The sequence below is a fragment of the Euprymna scolopes genome, chromosome 35 (genome assembly GCF_053919585.1).
Source record: "Euprymna scolopes isolate OS-2025 chromosome 35, ASM5391958v1, whole genome shotgun sequence".
Classification (NCBI taxonomy): Eukaryota; Metazoa; Mollusca; class Cephalopoda; order Sepiida; family Sepiolidae; genus Euprymna; species Euprymna scolopes.
The window spans coordinates 33,759,657-33,778,263 of NC_136516.1; the positions used below are offsets into that span (position 1 = coordinate 33,759,657).

The following is an 18,607-nucleotide window of genomic DNA, read 5'->3' on the forward strand; positions in this document are numbered from 1 at the left end:
GAAGTATGCATGAAAAGAAAAAGGAAAAACAGGAGAAAAAATGTATCACGTAGTCGGGAGAAGAACAGTCGATGTCAAAGAAAATGGACATGTAACTTCGAGAATGGGCCAGCTGTGACTGGCATACGATCGGAGGAAAGAGAAATGCAAGTCAAGCTAGATGGACATGTGGCAGCGAGAGACTTTGTAAGTGGTATCGAGACGGGAGAGTTACATGTAATAAAAACTTTTTGTTAAAAAATGAAAAAAATGCCAACACGAATTTTTATTTATTTCTTTCCTTTTTTTTGTTTGTAGTGGCAACGTTACATTACTGCCACAACTGTAAAGAACTTTCCTTTCTTCCTCTATGCGCCTAGCATAAAAAAAAAATTCCTTGGACAGTTTCTTTTCAAGAACTTCCCAAAGATTGCTTCCCTGTAGATTACAACATGCTCGTCTTCAAGTCTAATGGTTACAAATACTCATTATAAAATGTCAGTATAAGTAATCAAATTTTGTTCACTTCATTCATTATTTTCAATTCTCATCATATTCTTCATCATTAAACTGACGATCAATCTCCTTTTTTTATTTTATAAGGTAGTTATCATATATGAAGCCCTGAAGGCCACTCAAGGATTAAGGTTAAAAGCATATCCTGTAAAGCATGGCTCGCTAATTAAGCAAAAATCGTTGCTTGTCCTGGACTTTGAGAGGCTAGCACTTGTATGCCAGCAAATGCTGACCGCTTAAAGATTGAAAACAAAATGCAAAAAATAAAAAAAAACAGTTTGATATAACTAATTAAACTATTTAACCAGTAAAAAAGATATAATCTGTTGACTTAGTGATATATAATAATATAATGATCATAGATATCATAAAACTATAATGATATGCCAAACTGATAATTAAATATGGTTAAATTTGTGCTCATTTCGATACTAAATACTAATCCATATTAGTCCCTATTAATTTTTAATTGTGCATCGAATGGATAGCATAATACTTAGTTTGCTGCACCTTATCATAACAAAGGCCCATACAAAATTTAAGCCAGATCGGACCAGTAGTCTTCAAAAAACACTTCTAGAGTAAACGTAGTATTGTGTTAACTAATTCCTATTAATTCCTAACTGTGCATTGAACAGATACCACAATACTTAGTTCACTGCACTTTATCATAACAAAGATCCATACAAAACTTTAATCAGATCGGCTCAGTAGTTTCTGAGAAAACTAAGAAAAATGTGGAATGGACAGACAGACAAACTTAGAAAAATATAATTCATAAAACTCACTATGTCTGTCTGTTGGTCTGTCTCAAAGTGCATCTTCTCCAAGGCATAAGACTGCAGAGTGGCGCAAAGCAGATGAAATAATTGCATTTTTTGTGGGTTGTTGTTCTTAGCCGATAAAAATAGCTGCTAAATGTTTAAAACTGAAAATAATTTGAAGTTATAAGGTGACTTAAAGTTCTCTTGTACGCATGTGCAAATATGTACATGTACACATTATACTCGGTCCATTTTTAACTGCTTCTTATCCATCTGACAATAGCTCAAACGATAACAACTAAGGCTGAAGCGCTATGTTTTGGTTTAAATTCTAGCTGATAGTAGGTAAGTCATTTTGTTTTTTGTTTGTAACTTTTTTTAGAATCACTACTATATACTGTATATTATATAATAATAATCGATGGAGAACTGACTATAATAATGAATACAAAATTTGCATAAGTTAAAATAAGTTAAAATGTAATATTTAAGCGTATTTTACGACTGGCCAATGCCGGTCACTCAACTAGTACGAGGGGCGTGTAATAAGTAATGCCCCTGACCCACTTCCAGTTGTCTGATCTAGCTGGAATTTTGCATGTGCAATGATTTATATCTCTATGGGTTATGTAACAAATTATAGCTCTGAACTAATTGTGATTTCTGTTTTACAGGTGTTTGAACTGAGTCAGGTGTGAAATGGAGCCTGCTGAATGTCGAGCAGTGATCTGGTTTTTGTATTTGAAAGGATGCACACCACAGGAGACTTTTGATGAAATGAAAGAAACTTATGGTGATAATGCCAAATCATATGACCTTGTAAAACGCTGGCATCGTGAATTCAAACAAGGCCGGAAGTCTGTGGAAACAGCTCCCAGATCTGGTTGCCCCCCTTCTGCCATTGATGAAACATCTGTCCGTTAAGTTGAGGCTGCCATTTTGAAAGATCGGCGCATTACTATTCGCCAAATAGCCCAAGATGTCAAGATTAGTACAGGGTCTATGGAAACTATCATTCATAACCATTTGCATATGCATAAGGTGTCTGCCAGATGGATTCCCAGGTTGCTCACACCATTCCAGAAGCGAGAATGCGTTGAGTGCTTGAGGATGAATTTGGAAATGTGCAAAGAAGATGAATCAAAGTTTTTCAAAAGACTGATTACACAGGATGAAACCTGGGTCCATCACTATGATCCAGAGACAAAAGCCCAGTCAATGCAGTGGAAGCACTTGAACTCACCACCTCCAAAGAAGGCAAGGGTGCAGCCCTCCGCTGGCAAGGTCATACTCACAGTCTTCTGGGATCAGGACGGAGTAGTGATGACAGATTTCCTGGCAAAGGGTACCACAATTACAGGAGCTTATTATGCTTCACTTTTGAGGAAATTAAGGGAAGCTATCAAAATCAAGAGATGGGGCAAGATCAGCAAAGGTACCCTCCTCCTGCAGGACAACGCTCCGGTCCACAACTCCCATGTTGCCAGATCAGAAGCACAGGCGTGTGGTTATGAAATCCTTCCCCATCCTCCCTACTCTCCTGATCTTGCACCCTCTGACTTTCACCTCTTCCCAGCCATGAAGTTGTTTTTGAAAGGAAAGCGTTTACCAGATGATGCAGCCTTGATTTCTGAAGTCCCGTCGTGGTTGGAGGACCAACGTGGGGTGTTCTACAAAAACGGTCTCCAGAGCTGCATCAAACTATGGGAGAAATGCATAACTCTGGGTGGTTCCTCTGTAGAGAAAGACTAATAACTGTGCCAAGTTTCGTTGCTCTACTGCTATGGGAAGTGGGTCAGGGACATTACTTATTGCACGCCGCTCGTATAATATAGATAAATAAAAAAAAAATTGCTGAAAACAGATTATTTGCCAAAAATATCCAGCCTAAAATATAATTGTGGAGAGGATTGGCACCAGTTTTCAGTTTCTGCTTTTGCATGTGGCGGCCATGACGAAGTGGATATCTTCTACTTTACCATCCAAATAATCAAAGTAATACTAAAGTCTTCAGATATTTCTGTCGACAAGACAACAACCAGCAATCTGGCATGGTCAAAATATTTACCCATATAATGGCGCTAGCTAATTAATCTGGTTATTAGATCAGAATTATGTATTTCATTTATTTTTTTATTTATTTTAGGTCTTGTCCAAAAGTCAAATTGTTGCGAATGGCCAAATGTCGTACCGGATAAGTCCGCACCATAGCCATACCAAAGAATCCCCTTCCAATTTGCTGAATACAATAGTGAACAACTTGGGTGAACCGGAAGTTGAGAGTACTGAGGATCTTTCTAATCGGGTTCCATTGCCCACAACTCCAAAAGTGGACCCGACAGTTGCAGCCAACGTTACTAATCTAGAGTCGAATTCTCAAGTGGGGGTAGATAAGAAGAAAAAGAAGAAAAGGAAGAAGAAAAATAAAAGTAAGTTGATTACTTTTTTTATCCCCCCCCCCCAGCTGGTATAGAGCAATTTTCGACATTATAGCAAAACTATTGTTGAAGAAAGATTAAAGAATGGAAAAGTCGCAAAATTATTAATTAAAAAAAAAAAGAGCCAGAAAACTATATAAAAAGAACTCGTGAAATGAAGTCAAAGTATCATAATCATAATAATAATATTTATTTTAACGTCCATTTTACATGCTGGCATGTGGTGGACGGCTTTTAGAAATCGACCTCCACACTTGGTCGTTTGATTGGAAATCATATTCTTAAAGTGAGCAAAAATTTTTATTGGTTGGACGCCCTTTCTGACGCTAACTCAGTAAATTGATTTTTTTTTATCGTGACACAAACGAAAATCCACCATCTTTCACTAATTTTTTTTTTGTTTAAGACATTTTTTTTATTGTTTGCTTTTTTTTTTCAATGTTAACAACGATAATTCAAACAAATGATTAAGCAATTGTGTGATACATTTTTAAAAGGATCGTCGTATGATAGTATGTGCTTAAGTAACATCCTAAATTTATCATTATGAATTATAGAATATGTATTTAGGCAACAGGGTGAGTAACGTGAACACATTATTTATTTTTTTTTTCAATATTTTTTCGATTCCAATACAATTACCGATTCCGTACTAAATTCCAGATTCCGATACAATATAACTTTGTTAACTTTGGTCATTCTGGTACAAAACCTATCTAAGAACACTCCCAGACACATAAACTACATTTATGTAAAATTTCAGGAAAATAGGCCCAGCTATTTTGGAGTCCATAGGAAACAAACTCATATAGACATACACGCATATATATACACACACACACAAAGTGCGTGTATATATATATATATATATATATATATATATATATATATATATATATATATATATATATATATACTGTGTATGCAAAATCAAGACTTCAAGACAAGGTGTTGATGGCAACGAAAAGTGTATTTCATTTTATGTTATAATTGTTTCAATGTCCAGTTCGACAGTTTCAAGCATTATATCGTTTGAAAATTTTCAAAAACCAGCATTTCTTCAGACTTTTTGAATAAACACACTTTTGGCAATGTAGCATTTTTTTAATAGAAAGAAAAAAGAGGGGGGAGGGTCCCTAACGGGAAGAACATGCGAGAAACATTTACCTTAGTTGTGGTTACGGAAAAGCCCATTATCTATGATTTAAAAACTTTAAATTATTATTTTCTATGTTTATTGTATTTAGCAAATTAGGTAAAAACCATTTATAATATTTGCTAATATTTTTTCCTTTGAGGAAATGGGTAAACATCGAAAACCTATAGGTTAAGGAGATATACTTATTGAAATGTATTCTTTGTCTTGCATATAATAAAAATTCTAGATTTGAAATTTAACCATTTCACATCATAAAATTTAAATTATAAATTAATAATGATATATATATATATATATATATATATATATATATATATATATATATATATACTAGACCCTCCAAATTTAGGAATATATATTTTAACAATACAGTGATATGCGCACTGTTTTTTTTTTTTTTTTTTTTGTTTTTTGTAAAATTTACCATTTAGGGGATGCACCCATTCAAACACGCCTCGACGTCCCCCAAATTTTTACAATAAGTTAATATAAAAACTTTAATAGAGAAAAGAATTGCTCTACATCAAATTTTAACTTCTATTAAGTGAGCATCAATAATATGTATGTGCTTGGTAAAATCTTAAAATATTGAACTTATTGCTATGGAATATATATTCTAGGCAACATGGTGAGTAATGTGAGTGCATTATATATATATATATATATATTTATTTATTTATTTATTTACACTTTACCATTTAGGGGAGTACCATCGAAACCATATCATACCCATGTTAAACAAATCATTCTGCACATCGTATTATTACATAAACGTGCACGTTTGCACATGTACGTTTTCGCCAGTGAACAATCAAGAAAACAAATCAACAAGACAAAGCCTTTTTATACATATGTGCGCGGTTACTAATATTCCAAATGGTCACCGATCTGATACTAGCCAGGCTCAACATTACTTAACTTCGGTGATCTGACGAGAACCAGTATGTCAACGGGATTGTGCCTTACTTAATAGAGACTTGCTGGTTTTTAACGTTTTATTGGAGAGATAAAGTTTCTTCACATGGGGGAGAGATGATCTAGGCTAAAATTAATTCCTTCTACCGTGTTTTTATACTTAAGAATTGAGAGGTGCAAATTACATCATTGGGGTGACATGCTCTCTATATTTTCAAACAAATCTTTTATTAGAGAGAGAGTGAAAGAGTTTCTTTATGGGAAGAAACTACCTAGGATAAAATTAATTTTTTTCTTTCTTGTTCTTCTACTTGAGAATTGAGAGATGCAGACGGGCAGATATCAAAGTAACACTGTTGCTAATATTCCATTTTCCAATCATCATTTTCCCATGCATGGGCTGTGATCTCCTTGTGGTTATTGATCTTCCATTTAACTTAAGACGAATATACACATGTATGGAAACATGATGGAGACTCGTTGAGGTTTCAAAGGTTTTATTAGAAATAGATAGTTTACTCATTGGGGAGAGACCATTATGTAACTAATTCTTAACTTGTTCTTCTAACTTACTCTTCATGATGACAACACACGGGCAGAGTCTCAAGGCAATATTCACCTAAATTTCTATATTGTCGGGCGTATCTTGTCTGTACCACTCCCAGCAATCAACTGACTAGAAATTTTGTTCCTGCGACTTAACATGAGACATTATCTCTCTGTCATATCATAGCACGTTTTGTCTAAGGAACTAACCTTTGACCCCCCCCTCCGCTTCAATCACACCACTTGCAGCTGGTATATTTCCGATTATCATGAAATCATCATCAGAATCCATACTAGTTAACATAGTCATTATGTGCTGGTGTAGGGTTCCAATATATAACACCCACCCAAAAAAATCATTAAAACTTAAAACTAATGTAATATCAATATTTATTGCTTATACCTATCCTGGGACGAGTAATCTATTAGTTTGTTTGTTTTTTTTTTAATTTTTTAACAATACTGTAAATTCAGCCTTGTCCATTCGTACTTTTCTCAATAACTATGCCTTGGAATTTTTTAAAAATTTGCACAAACATTAAATGATACGAGTAAAAAAAAGTAACAGAAAGGATTTTCCGGGAAAACTCCAGTTGCCTCTCCCCCCCCCCCAGGGGTGCCTTTCAAGTTAAAAATACTAAAATTGACACTTTTGTGTTTATTAAAAAAATTAATACCTTGGATTTTTATAAAACTTTCTGAAAAGTTGTAACTAACTGATTTCTATATAATTTTGTTTGTCTATACTTCGTGATAACTCTTGGGTGTGCTCCAGGGGCTCTTTTAGGGCAATAAAAACACTCCATTTTTGGGATCATTTTACCATATTTGCCCAAAATTTTCTGTGTATGTCTATTTAGCAGTTTTGCATGGTGCTGAACTCAAATTTAAATATATTAAGGCCTTGGGAGATTTGGGGCGAAAGTATGTGTGTGTGTGGGGGGGGTAAATGATGAACTTAATCATTTCTTTTTTTGCATGGTGCAGAACTCAAATTTAAATATATTAAGGCCTTGGGACATTTGGGGCGGAAGTGTGTGTATGTGGGGGGGGGGTAAATGATGAACTTAATCATTTCTTTTTTTGCATGGTGCAGAACTCAAATTTCCATATGTTAAGGCCTAAAACTGCACCATTTGTTCATTTTCACCAGGATGTGATATCCTTTGGGGACTTTTGGGGGCTAAGGGGGGGGGGGCTAAATGATGGACTTCGTCATTTCTTTTTATGCCTCGTTCACTGTGCACTCACGGGGAACCTTGTTTTCTCTTAAATGTTTTTTTCTTTAAAATTCTTCTCCATTTCTCACAGATAAAGAGCGAAAACCAAGATCCGCAACAGATTTTATTGCAGAATTAAACCTCAATCTGAAAATCATTCCTGAAATGTCGCCTTTGAGTTATTTGACTGTTTATCTGCTAAATGATGATGGCGAGATGCTCAGCGATTACCGAGAATTTGGTGTCAAAACTTGCTTCAAAAATCAGGTAAGTATTTCTGTTTTATACCTAAACGTGGATTCCATGAACAAAGCTTCTTTCTTAGGACTTCTCACCTGTGGAACTCTCTTCCGTTTTCCTACTTTCCAGCTTACTATATTATGGTTGTCCTCAAGTCCAACGTAAAGAAATTCTTGATGAGCCGTTTCCTTAAGTAATCCAATTTACCAAATTTCCACTACTAACGATTACTACAATATTATCCCATTGACTACCGTACACTCATTAACACTTATCCTCGAGTGGTCTCCAGGCCTTGATAAGTGGTGATTCCTTTGTAACAAAAAAAAAAAAAAAAAAAAAAAAAACTGACCATTACATAATTGTTGTAGTGTCCTCCACCTTACAGATAACAATGAATTCTTCCACTCACTGTAAAGACTGTGAGAATATGTCTCTTGACATTAGCACACACGTTATACACTTGTTATGACAGTAACTGATTTCTTAAGTTTCTAGAGTAAGAAATAAATAATTAATTTCAGCTACGTAGTCTCTCCCCCAATGAGTAAACTATCTCTCTCTAAATAAAACTTTTTAAAGCCGAGCAAAATCACCTTTGTGTTTCATATATGAGTAGTTTTGTTCGTCTTGCTAAACTGATGAGGCGATCAACAACCACGAGAGAATCATGGACAGACAAGAAGAAGCGGCATAAAGACATTATTGTTTTTTTTTATCGCTTACAAGCAAGAACAGAACATGAGCGATTCTTTGTGGGCATGAATGAACAGGTGCGATTTGATCGCTTACGGGTGAGAACAAATATGCGCAAGTATGTGTTTGATGAAAGCAACCATGTGCATTTAATGAAAATGGTGCAGAAAGAAGCTGGTGCACCAAAGATGAGGCACTTTGGGATTTTTATTGGGAATATTATTTTCTGGGTTTTCTTTTTGTTTTTTTTGTTTTTTTTTGTTTTTTTCTAATTTTTATGAAAAAGGGAATATTATTTTCTGTATGTTTTTTTACATTTTTTTTCTAATTTTTATGAAAATAGGAATAACGATAATATTTTTCTGTTTTTTTTTGTTTTTTTTTTAATTTCCTAAACAGGTTGGACTGAAGATTCCAGAAACACCATTGTATCCAGGAGACGCCATAAATTTTGAGTTAACTGGAAGCATCCAATCATACTGCGCTCTTAACTTGGTTGACAAGAGTACGTTTCCAGGTTGGGACACTTGGATTACAAAAGATCAGGTAATGAGCAGTTGAGGAGGCAGAAGGAGAATGAGCTATTTTTTTTTTTTTTTTTGTTTGGTTTTGGAATATTCATTTTAAACTTTTTTTTTTTTTTTCATTACACTTTCACTCCAAACAAGGCACAGTGCCACTTTGATGTAGGGGGCTACCATCAAGGACATAAGTTGCAGTAATACTATGTAAGGAGTTGAGCAGCAAGATGTCTGTTCACATTACACTTGAACTTCTGCATGTCAGTACAGTTAGGGAAGCAGGAACTCAGAAGGGAATTCCAAAGTCTAGCCAGTTCTCTGGAAGAAACTATTAGAGTAAAAGGGTTTCTTACATCTAGGGATCTCAACTGTGTAGAGGTGGGACTTTGCTGCTTGTCGGGTTTGTCGGGGGTATTTACGTTGAGGGGGATACAAGGGCTTGTAGTTCGTCAGAGCATCTATTAAAATACTTGTAAAACAGGCAGCGGGATGTTACATTTCGTCGATAGGACAGAGGCTGAAGCTTAGATGACAGTTCAGAACCTATCAGGTTGGCGACTCTCTTTTGAACGCTGTTCAGGAGTGAGAGATTAGTAGCAGATGCCCCACCCCAAATGTTGCAACAATACTCCATATATGGACGAATCGTTGCCTTACAGAGGTACAGGATACTTTCAGGCATAAGTAACTTTCTAGCACGGTAAAGAGAGCCCACCTTCTTTGCAGCAGCCTTGGCAATGGTCTTAATGTATCTGTTCCAACTCATGTTTCCTGTGAACGTTAGGCCGAGGAGTTTGAACGAAGTACTTTCAGGTAATGTATCTTTAGCTATTGGTGGTTGAAAACGTTTCTGAAGCACTGAAACTACTTATAAAAAATAAAAATCGCAGTTGACCTGTTTGGCATGTCGAGTGCGGGTATTTAAAAAAAAAAAAAAAAAAAAAAAGGTAATGAACTGAGTGTTGTGCTTGGTAGCGAAAAGATGTAATGACTAATTTTACTAGTTTTATTAAAAATGTACGATCAAAATTATGCCCAATCAATGTACAACTAACTGCTCCTGCTGTTTGTCATATAGAAACATGTAAAGTTGTTTGAATCAGCAGGAGCCGAATCGGACAATTTAGTCGTGCCGGATTTTGATCATACATAAGGGGGTTTACTAAAATTGTACGACTAAATTGTGCGATTATTTGCTCCTACTGCTGTTTTGCTATTAAAGAAACTTTTACACAGACGAGCTACTAGGTTCGTCAGTACAAAACATCTTGTATTATTAAAATGAACAATACAACGAATTTACTCAAGTTTCAGGCGAGGTTATTTTTTGACAAATATCTTTTTAGCTTCATACCTAAAGATATTTGCAAAAAACTAAACTATTTTTTAAAATAGTCTCTCTTAAGCCAGAAAGTAAACAAAATAAATAGAAATACAATTATTTATGTTGCGAGATATTTCAAATTTTGTAGTAAATTTTCGTTTCGAACTTCGTTTTAAAAAAAAACAGTCAAAGAAAAAAAGATTTAGTTTGAACCTTTTTACTCCAGTTTAATTTAAAAACAAAAGAACTAGCAGTAGTCGATAATATGATAACTTAAAAAAAATGTTTGAGAAAACTTTAAAGGTAATCTCCAAAAATACCGTTAGGGCTTACAACATGGCCGCCAAAAGAGTCACGTGATCCGGCGGATCACGTGACTCTTCTGGCGGCCATGTTGTAAGCCCTAACGGTATTTTTGGAGATTACCACTTTAAAAATAGTTTCCTTTGTTTTTTTGTTTTGTTTTGTTTTTTTGATCAATGTACGCTGTTTGTCCATCCTGCAATACCGAAAGCCATTCTTAACATGGGGTGGTAATTCCGAAAGGCATTTCCTTATTTTCAACCTCTCTATGTTGAGAACGGCTTTTGGAATAAACACCCTTTGCAGGTTGGACGAGTAACACATATTGACCTTTATTTTTCTTTTTATTTTATTTATTCATTTATTTATTTATTTATTTTTTTTTTGAGAAATGAATCAGAGTCGCGTTATCATAAATAGGAACTTTACGCAATATTATTTTAAAAAAAAAGAAAGAAAAAAAAAGAAAAAAAACAGAAAATATTTTTTTAAAAATATTAGCTATTTAGTTGCACCCCCCCCCTCACGAGAGCAGTTTAGACACTAATGTTTTAAATGTGGGGAAAACTAGTTCCCCAAAAGAGGCACACGGGATTGGAAACATTGTTTCAGTCTTCAGGAATTTATTCTACTTTTTTAAAGATTTTCTAGTGTTACACTGTGTTACAAACTTAAACTTTTAAAAAAGGTCAGTTGTAAAATTTGATTAAAAAAAAAAAAAAAAAACTCTGCTGGAATTTATGATTGACTAAATTCGTTTTGTTTTTATTTCAATAATAAAGAAATAAACTTATTTATTTATTTTACAAAGATTAAAAATGAAAAAACGTGGCACACTGGGTTGAAAAAAAAAGTCTCAGTCTTTAAGAATTTGCTAAAAAATAATCGCGACTGTGACTAAGTCGTTTTATTGTTTATCTTAATAACATGTTTTGCACTGATGGACTTAGTAGATCGCTCGTGCAAGAATGAAATATTTAATAAAAATCGGGAGTTTTCTTCAGTAAATATATTTTTAGGTATTGACTTAAAAAAGATATTTGCCAAAAATAACCTCTCAAAACTTCTGAGTAAATTTGTTTTATTGTTTATTACAGGATTGTTTTACCATATTTTACATTGACGGATCCAGTTGATCTCCTGCGTCGAAGTGGCTTTAATCAGCAGCGGTGGCAATTTAGTCGTACAATGATCGTACATAATTTTTAGTCGTACATTTTTAGTAAAACCCACTATGAATACATATGGATCTCTTTTGACAAGAATATTGTTGGCTGAGTTGGGGGATTTAGCAGAGAAGTTAACAAACGAAAAAAGGGTAAAAAAATATTCAAATATATAACAAATAAATGTTACCAAAGGCAAGATAAGTTACTATTTTGCCTACTTGGATGAGTTTTGTGTTTTAACGTATTGAAAAACAAGTAGTGCTGAGTTGGTAAGTTAAACCTCCGACAACATGGTCAACAAAAACATGGCGTCTTTGGAGAGTCAATAATGGCTCAAAAGTCTTTGGAATGAGAATGAGCTGGGTTTAAAAAAAAATTGTCTGTTTTTTTTTTATATTTAATTTTAAACGTTGTCTTAAGGAGAATAGTTTCCCATCTCCCTGGAAAATTTCATCAGTATGCCCTGTATTTAAGAATCCAGGTGATCGCTCATCTCCCTCTCAGTACAGGCCAATAAGTCTCCTGTGCGTCATGAGTAAGTTGTTGGAATCTGTGTTAAATACAGAAGTAATCAACCATCTCAACAAAAATAACCTTCTTAGTGACACTCAATATGGTTTCCGTTCTGCTAGTTCTACAGTTATATCTCATAGGATTAGCAAATCTCTCGACGGAGGCCACCTTTCTAGGGCAATTGCTCTTGACATATCTAAGGCCTTTATGGCATAAAGGTTTACTTCATAAGATCTCTAGCTATGGTATAGCTGGAAATGTCTTCTCAATTATTAAATCATTTCTTTCTGATAGGTTCTTAAGAGTAGTAGTTGAGGGGCAAAAATCAGAAGCTCACAGTATTAATGCTGGTGTCCCTCAGGGGTCTATCCTGGGCCCAACTCTTTTCCTGATCTACATTAATGATCTTCCAAATCACATCCTTACATCATTTGTAGACATTTATGCTGACGACACTACCATTTATGGTAGCACATCTAAGACAGTAAACGACCAAGTTCTCTCCAATTCTCTCTCCTCTGATCTTGAGCACGTAGTACAATGGGGAAAGGAGTGGCTGGTTACTTTTAATGCATCTAAAACCAAGCTTCTCTCTTTACATCATCAACATTCTGATCCACATCTGGCATCAATTGAAATGAATGGCTCTCGTCTTCAGGAGGCCTCAAGTTTTGACAAGCTTCTGGGCTTGACCTTTACTCCTGATCTTAAATGGAACACGTACATCAAATCTGTTGCTAAGGCCGCTGGAAAAATGGTGGGATCTTTCTATCGATCCGGTAAATATCTCACTGCTGATGCTATTCTCTATCTATATAAGAGCCAGGTACGTCCAAGGATGGAATATTGTTGCCACATCTGGGCAGGAGCTGCTAGAAAGGACTTGTCCTGCCTTGATAGAGTTCAAAATAGACTTCGTAGCCTCGTAGGAGATATCCTTTTCTCTTCTTTGCAACCTCTATCTCACAGAAGAGATGTTTGTCTCTGATGTATCGTTATTTTCATGGAAGGTGTTCGACTGAGCTTCAATCTATGGTCCCCCCTCGCCAAACTTTCACAAGAAACACTCGTCTAGCTGTACACACTATCAATAATTCCACTCTTTATCTGTGCCTAAACCTAAACGTAGATTCCATGAACAAAGCTTCTTTCTTAGAACTGCACGCCTGTGGAATTGTCTTCCGTTTTCCTGCTTTCCGGCTGACTACAATATAGTTGTGTTCAAGTCTAACATAAATAAGTTCTTGATGAGCCGTTCTATATAAGTTATCAAATTTACCAAATTTTCATTATTAATGATTACTATATTGTCCAATGTCTACTGTACACTCTTTAACCCTTATCCTTGAGTGGCCTCTTGGCCTTGATAAGTGGTGATGCCTATGTAAAAAAAAAAAAAAAATTTTAAATTAGCAGAATCTATTGTTGTGTAAAAATGTGAAAGATTTAAAGCACTTGATGGGATTCTGCTCAAAGTTGCCGAAAACTTAAAATACCTTGGAGCATGTTCAGCGATTTCCATTAAAAAAAACGTATCCTATTTAAGTAAATGAAGGAATTATACCATATATATTATATTATCGTAAAACTCCATCAGTTGTCGTAAACTAGTTTGAGGACTGAACAGGCTTAAAGTATAAAAACACAGTGGTTTAGTTGTGACATCACGTAGCCCCTGGCTCGACAGCACCGCCAACCTCAAACATTGCGTGCCATGGACTTTTCTTCCATCTTTCAATGTTCTTGTTTTTAGAAATGTGGTTGCCATCGCCGTTTTCACACTGGCGGCTCTAGAAAAGAAAAGTAGAAAAAACAAACAAAATAGGGAAACAAACGTGTTGTAGACCCGTACTAGGGGTCACAAATGAAAGAAACCACAAGTAGTGTAAAGTGTATAAATAAACGTATTTATCATAAAGAATACAGGAGCCACTAAAGTGGTATGAGAGGAACGTGTTTGTAGCATGCGGTTAAACATGGTATGAATGCCTCCCTTTTGTCTCTGAAACCAGTGGTATTCATAGGACTGGTTGATTCTACTTAGTTCTCAAATAGGGGTGATTTGTACCCTACAATAAAAAGAAAACAGACTCTGTCTGTCTGACTACCGATCTTTTACATGCTAAGCTTCCCATCTATATCTCCTGTTAAAGCTGTGTTTGTCAGTCAGTTGGTCAGTTCGTTCCTCCATCTGCTCTAAGCCACAATCCGCCTTCAACCGCATCCAGCTCTCAACTCGTTAAGTGCCCCACTCAACTCTCAAATCTGTTATCAACCGTCACTGTCGTTAAGTCCAACTTTGTCGTCTGTCAACCATTTCTATTGTCGTTAACTTATAACCACTCCTCAAAGTACCCACAAACCAAATCTAAATATATCTACAGGACCATTTTTTGATCCTTCCATTAGTCACTGCCACATTCTGACCAACCATCTCATGTCAAGTTTCTTTTGTCTATCTTCTTATCTATTGTCTACTAAGAAACCCTATTTGCTATTTCTTTTGTTACTTATCTTGTCTTTTTTTTCTCTCCTACTTCCTAACACTTGGAGTCGACTATAGTATTATATAGTTAACAAAAAGTATATTAGCAAAAGTATGCTACAGAAGTACGCGTCAATCTTCTGAGCCATAACTGCCACCAATCGCTACCCATTCATAGTCTTTGGGTGTCCATTATTTCATAAGTAGGTATATCAGTTTACTCACAATTTTAAAATAAAAACAATATTTTATTTTATGAAGTTACAATGATATCACACGACACCAGATCAAATTCGGTCGCCATCTTGTTTTTATTTCGCTTGTTTAGAATTTTCTTACATTCTGCTTTGGTCGTGACCTTTAACGTTTGCTGATTTCCCTTCCAATTAAAATTGCAACTCAGAATTTTCAAACATCAACAATATTTTCTGATGTTACAATGATAATTGGTTTCTCTACCAAACGATAGGTTTGCAATCAAAATGATAGTTACTTCCGACCGAACACAAAGCAAACCGGTTTGCATAAATTCCTGACTGTACCCCGAGCCCAACCAAAGCAAATACACTCTTTCTATCTGTCTCTACTCGAACATATATACATGTTACTGTCATTTGAAATAGGTCACACAGCAATCCCATTTGAAAATTACAAACTGCTTTCTCACTGAGCATAAAAATTGACTAACGTGTGTATCTATTATCTTGAGTGGTCATAACTTTTGTAGAAATTCAAGTGGTTTACAATCACAGCATGGAAACTTATCTTAAAAGTAAAAACAATTTCATGATGGTCAAACCCTGAATCATATATATTTTTTTTTTCATCACAGGCTTGTCGTCTGCATGCATCTATTTATGACTTTTGTTTAGTTTCAAAAGACAATGGATACCCCCTGCTGTAAGGGTGACAGCATATGTAATTGATTGTGCAATCCCCAACCACGCCTTTCCTGCATCGACATTGCTTGAATCCAATGGCAAGATGTACTAAACGACTGGAAACAATGCTGCGATAAGCAGAGCACATACAGCACCTGGTATTAAGAAATAGTCACCCATTTAATATTGGCCAAAACAATATATATAATAACACTTGGATATATATATTTTGTATTTTTAGGTTTATTTTTTCTTTTGTTACAGGTTTTTAAGAAACTGAAAGACTTCCATTATCAACATGAGAAAGAATCTCCAGTACCGGACAAATACTGCCAGAATGTGTTGTTAGCCCAACAACATGGCATCATAACTGGTGGTTAGTATCAACAATCTCGCCATTTTTCTTTTTTTTTTTCTTTTTTTCATAAATATAAGACACAAGGCTGTGGCAAAAGCTGTGAAAATGAGGGCTTACCGTTCAAACGACCTAGGTGTGCATGTGTGCTTTGTCATCGCTGCGAAGCTAGGATAAGAAAAGAATTCCAAGATGGCGCCGACGGCGTTTTGTAATGGTATGATCTCGGAAACTCTCGCAAAATCTCGTGCATATATGCAAATCAGTTGGTCTTCGACAACTATAAATTCAGGTCGTTTTGGAAGGCAAGCAGTGAGGAAAGAACGGCCGGTTGGTAATTGTGTATGCTGGTTCGTGTTGGTGGCGTATCACCGTGTCTGTGTGTGTACTGATCAAACCGCTTTCCTGTCCCTTGGACTTTGAATTTTTTTAGATTGGACTTCAACTTCAAAGGCCATGAATTTTGGAGAATGTGAAATCTGTTGGGTGTTCCTTTTTTTTTTTTTACTGTGTTGCATGCATGCATATAATACCTTTCATTCGTGTGTGATTACTATGCACAAAGCCATACTCTACATCCTTATCGGCTTCAGAATTTTCTTTTCACAAAAGTTTCTTCTTTTCATCTATTCGACCTTTGAGAACTCTACCAAACTCCTCCGCCAATTTTGGGTCTAAACATTTCAAATTTTAGATGTAGATTACTTGGGCATGGATCAAACTTTTGAATTTGATTTGAGCCCAAAAAAATAAATGTTAAGGGGGTCAAAACTGGGGTCAAAGTTTTTTTTAAAAGTTGACCTCTGCGGTCTCTACCAAATTAATCAGCCAATTTTTGGTCCAAACATTTAAAATTTTACATAAAGTGTATCCAGGCATAGGGCAAGCTTTTTAATCGGTTTTTGGTCGAAAATTTGGTTGCCAAGGGGTCAAAGCTCAAAAGATTTTACCTTTGCAGTCTCTAGCAAACTATTCAGCCAATTTTGGGTCTAAACATTTGAAATTTTACATAAAGGGTATTCAGACACACAGCAAGCTTTTTAATCAGTTTTTGGGCTATAATATAGTCGTTTTCAAGTCCAATGTAAATAAGTCGTCATCTAAAATAAATAAACTCCTATCAACCAACACCGATCATCAGTGTTGTCTCATTTGACACTCATCCTTGAATGGACTCTGTGCCTTGATAAGCAATGACTCTATAGTATATCAAAAAATTATGTTAGGATGCCTTGATACTTTTTCTCCAGGAAAAAGGCTGTGCAACTGTAACTCCTGCTCCATACCTGGTCTTTCATAGTCTCAGTAGATGTATGTGTGAGTCGAACAGTGTATTGCCTACTTTTTTTTATTCTTTTTATTACATTTTCACCTCAAACAAGGCACATTGCCACTTTGATGTAGGGGCTACTATTAAGGACACAGGCTACAGGGGTACTAGGTGGAAAGTTGAACAGCAAGATGTCGGTTCATGTTACACTTGAACTTCTGCATGATGTCAGTACAGTTGGGGAAGCAGGAACCTAGAAGGGAATTCCAAAGTCTAGCGGTTCTGGGGAAGAAACTACTGGAGTAGAAGGCTCTCTTACATCTAGGGATCTCAACTGTGAAGGGGTGGGATTTTGCTGCTTGTCGGGGTATTTACATCGAGGGGGTACAAGTGGTTGCAGTTCTTCAGAGCATTCATCGTTAAAGTACTTGTAGAACAGACAGTGGGATGCTACATTTCGTTGATGGAACAGAGGATGAAGCTTAGATGACAGTTCAGAACCTATTAGGTTGGCGACTCTCTTTTGAACCTTGTCTAGGCGTGAGAGATTAGTAGCAGATGCACCAGCCCAAATATGACAACAATACTCCATACATGGGCTAATGGTGGCTTTATAGAGGTACAGGATACTTTCGGGCGTTAGTAGCTTTCTAGCACGGTAGAGAGAACCTATCTTTTTCGCAACGGTCCTGGCAATGCTGTCAATGTAATTGTTCCAACTCATGTTTCCTGTGAACGTTAGGCCGAGGAGTTTAAAAGATGTACTTTCAGATAAAGAATCTTTGGCCATTGCTATTGGTGGTAGAGAAGGTTTCTTGTAGTTATTGAAAGAAAAAAGTTTAGTCTTGGCAGCATTGAATGTGACCATCCATTTTTGTCGCCATTCCACTACAGATTGGAGGTCATCCTCTAGTGTTTCTGCCATTTTCTTTAGATATGTGTTCATACTGGACCAATACTTGTTTAGTTTGCTTTTAAAATAATTTCTTTCTTTTGTATGTACCACTGAATTACGAGGCTCATTTCAGTTGTTCATTACCTTAATTAGAAACGAATGTTTCGTGATGTTGAATCTGCAAAATAAAAAAAAAATAAAAAAAAAGAGACAGACAGAATATATATTGCTTTTTTTTTTGTTTTTTTTTATCTGTCTTGTTTTTGTTTTTGTTTTGTTTTTTCAGATTATCGAGGAAAGAGGGGAACGTCCGTCTTTTCTTCCAAATATGTTGATGCCATATATGCTTTTCAGGTAAGAAAATTATTTTTGTATTTTCAGGAGTGTAAGCATTAGAGATTCTTGTTTTTACTTTTTA

At 35.6% G+C, this 18,607-nt stretch overlaps 1 protein-coding gene across 1 annotated transcript in view; it reads left to right on the forward strand.

The window, feature by feature from the left end:
- The window catches only part of LOC145259800 (alpha-2-macroglobulin-like protein 1), a 207,523-nt gene that overhangs the window by 117,852 nt on the left and 71,064 nt on the right, over positions 1-18,607 (forward strand). Inside the window, exons 13-17 of the mRNA XM_080117585.1 lie at positions 3,406-3,688; positions 7,629-7,804; positions 8,873-9,019; positions 15,934-16,045; positions 18,476-18,543. Of these exons, the coding sequence (XP_079973711.1) occupies positions 3,406-3,688; positions 7,629-7,804; positions 8,873-9,019; positions 15,934-16,045; positions 18,476-18,543 (786 nt within the window). The remainder of the gene's footprint in view (positions 1-3,405; positions 3,689-7,628; positions 7,805-8,872; positions 9,020-15,933; positions 16,046-18,475; positions 18,544-18,607) is intronic.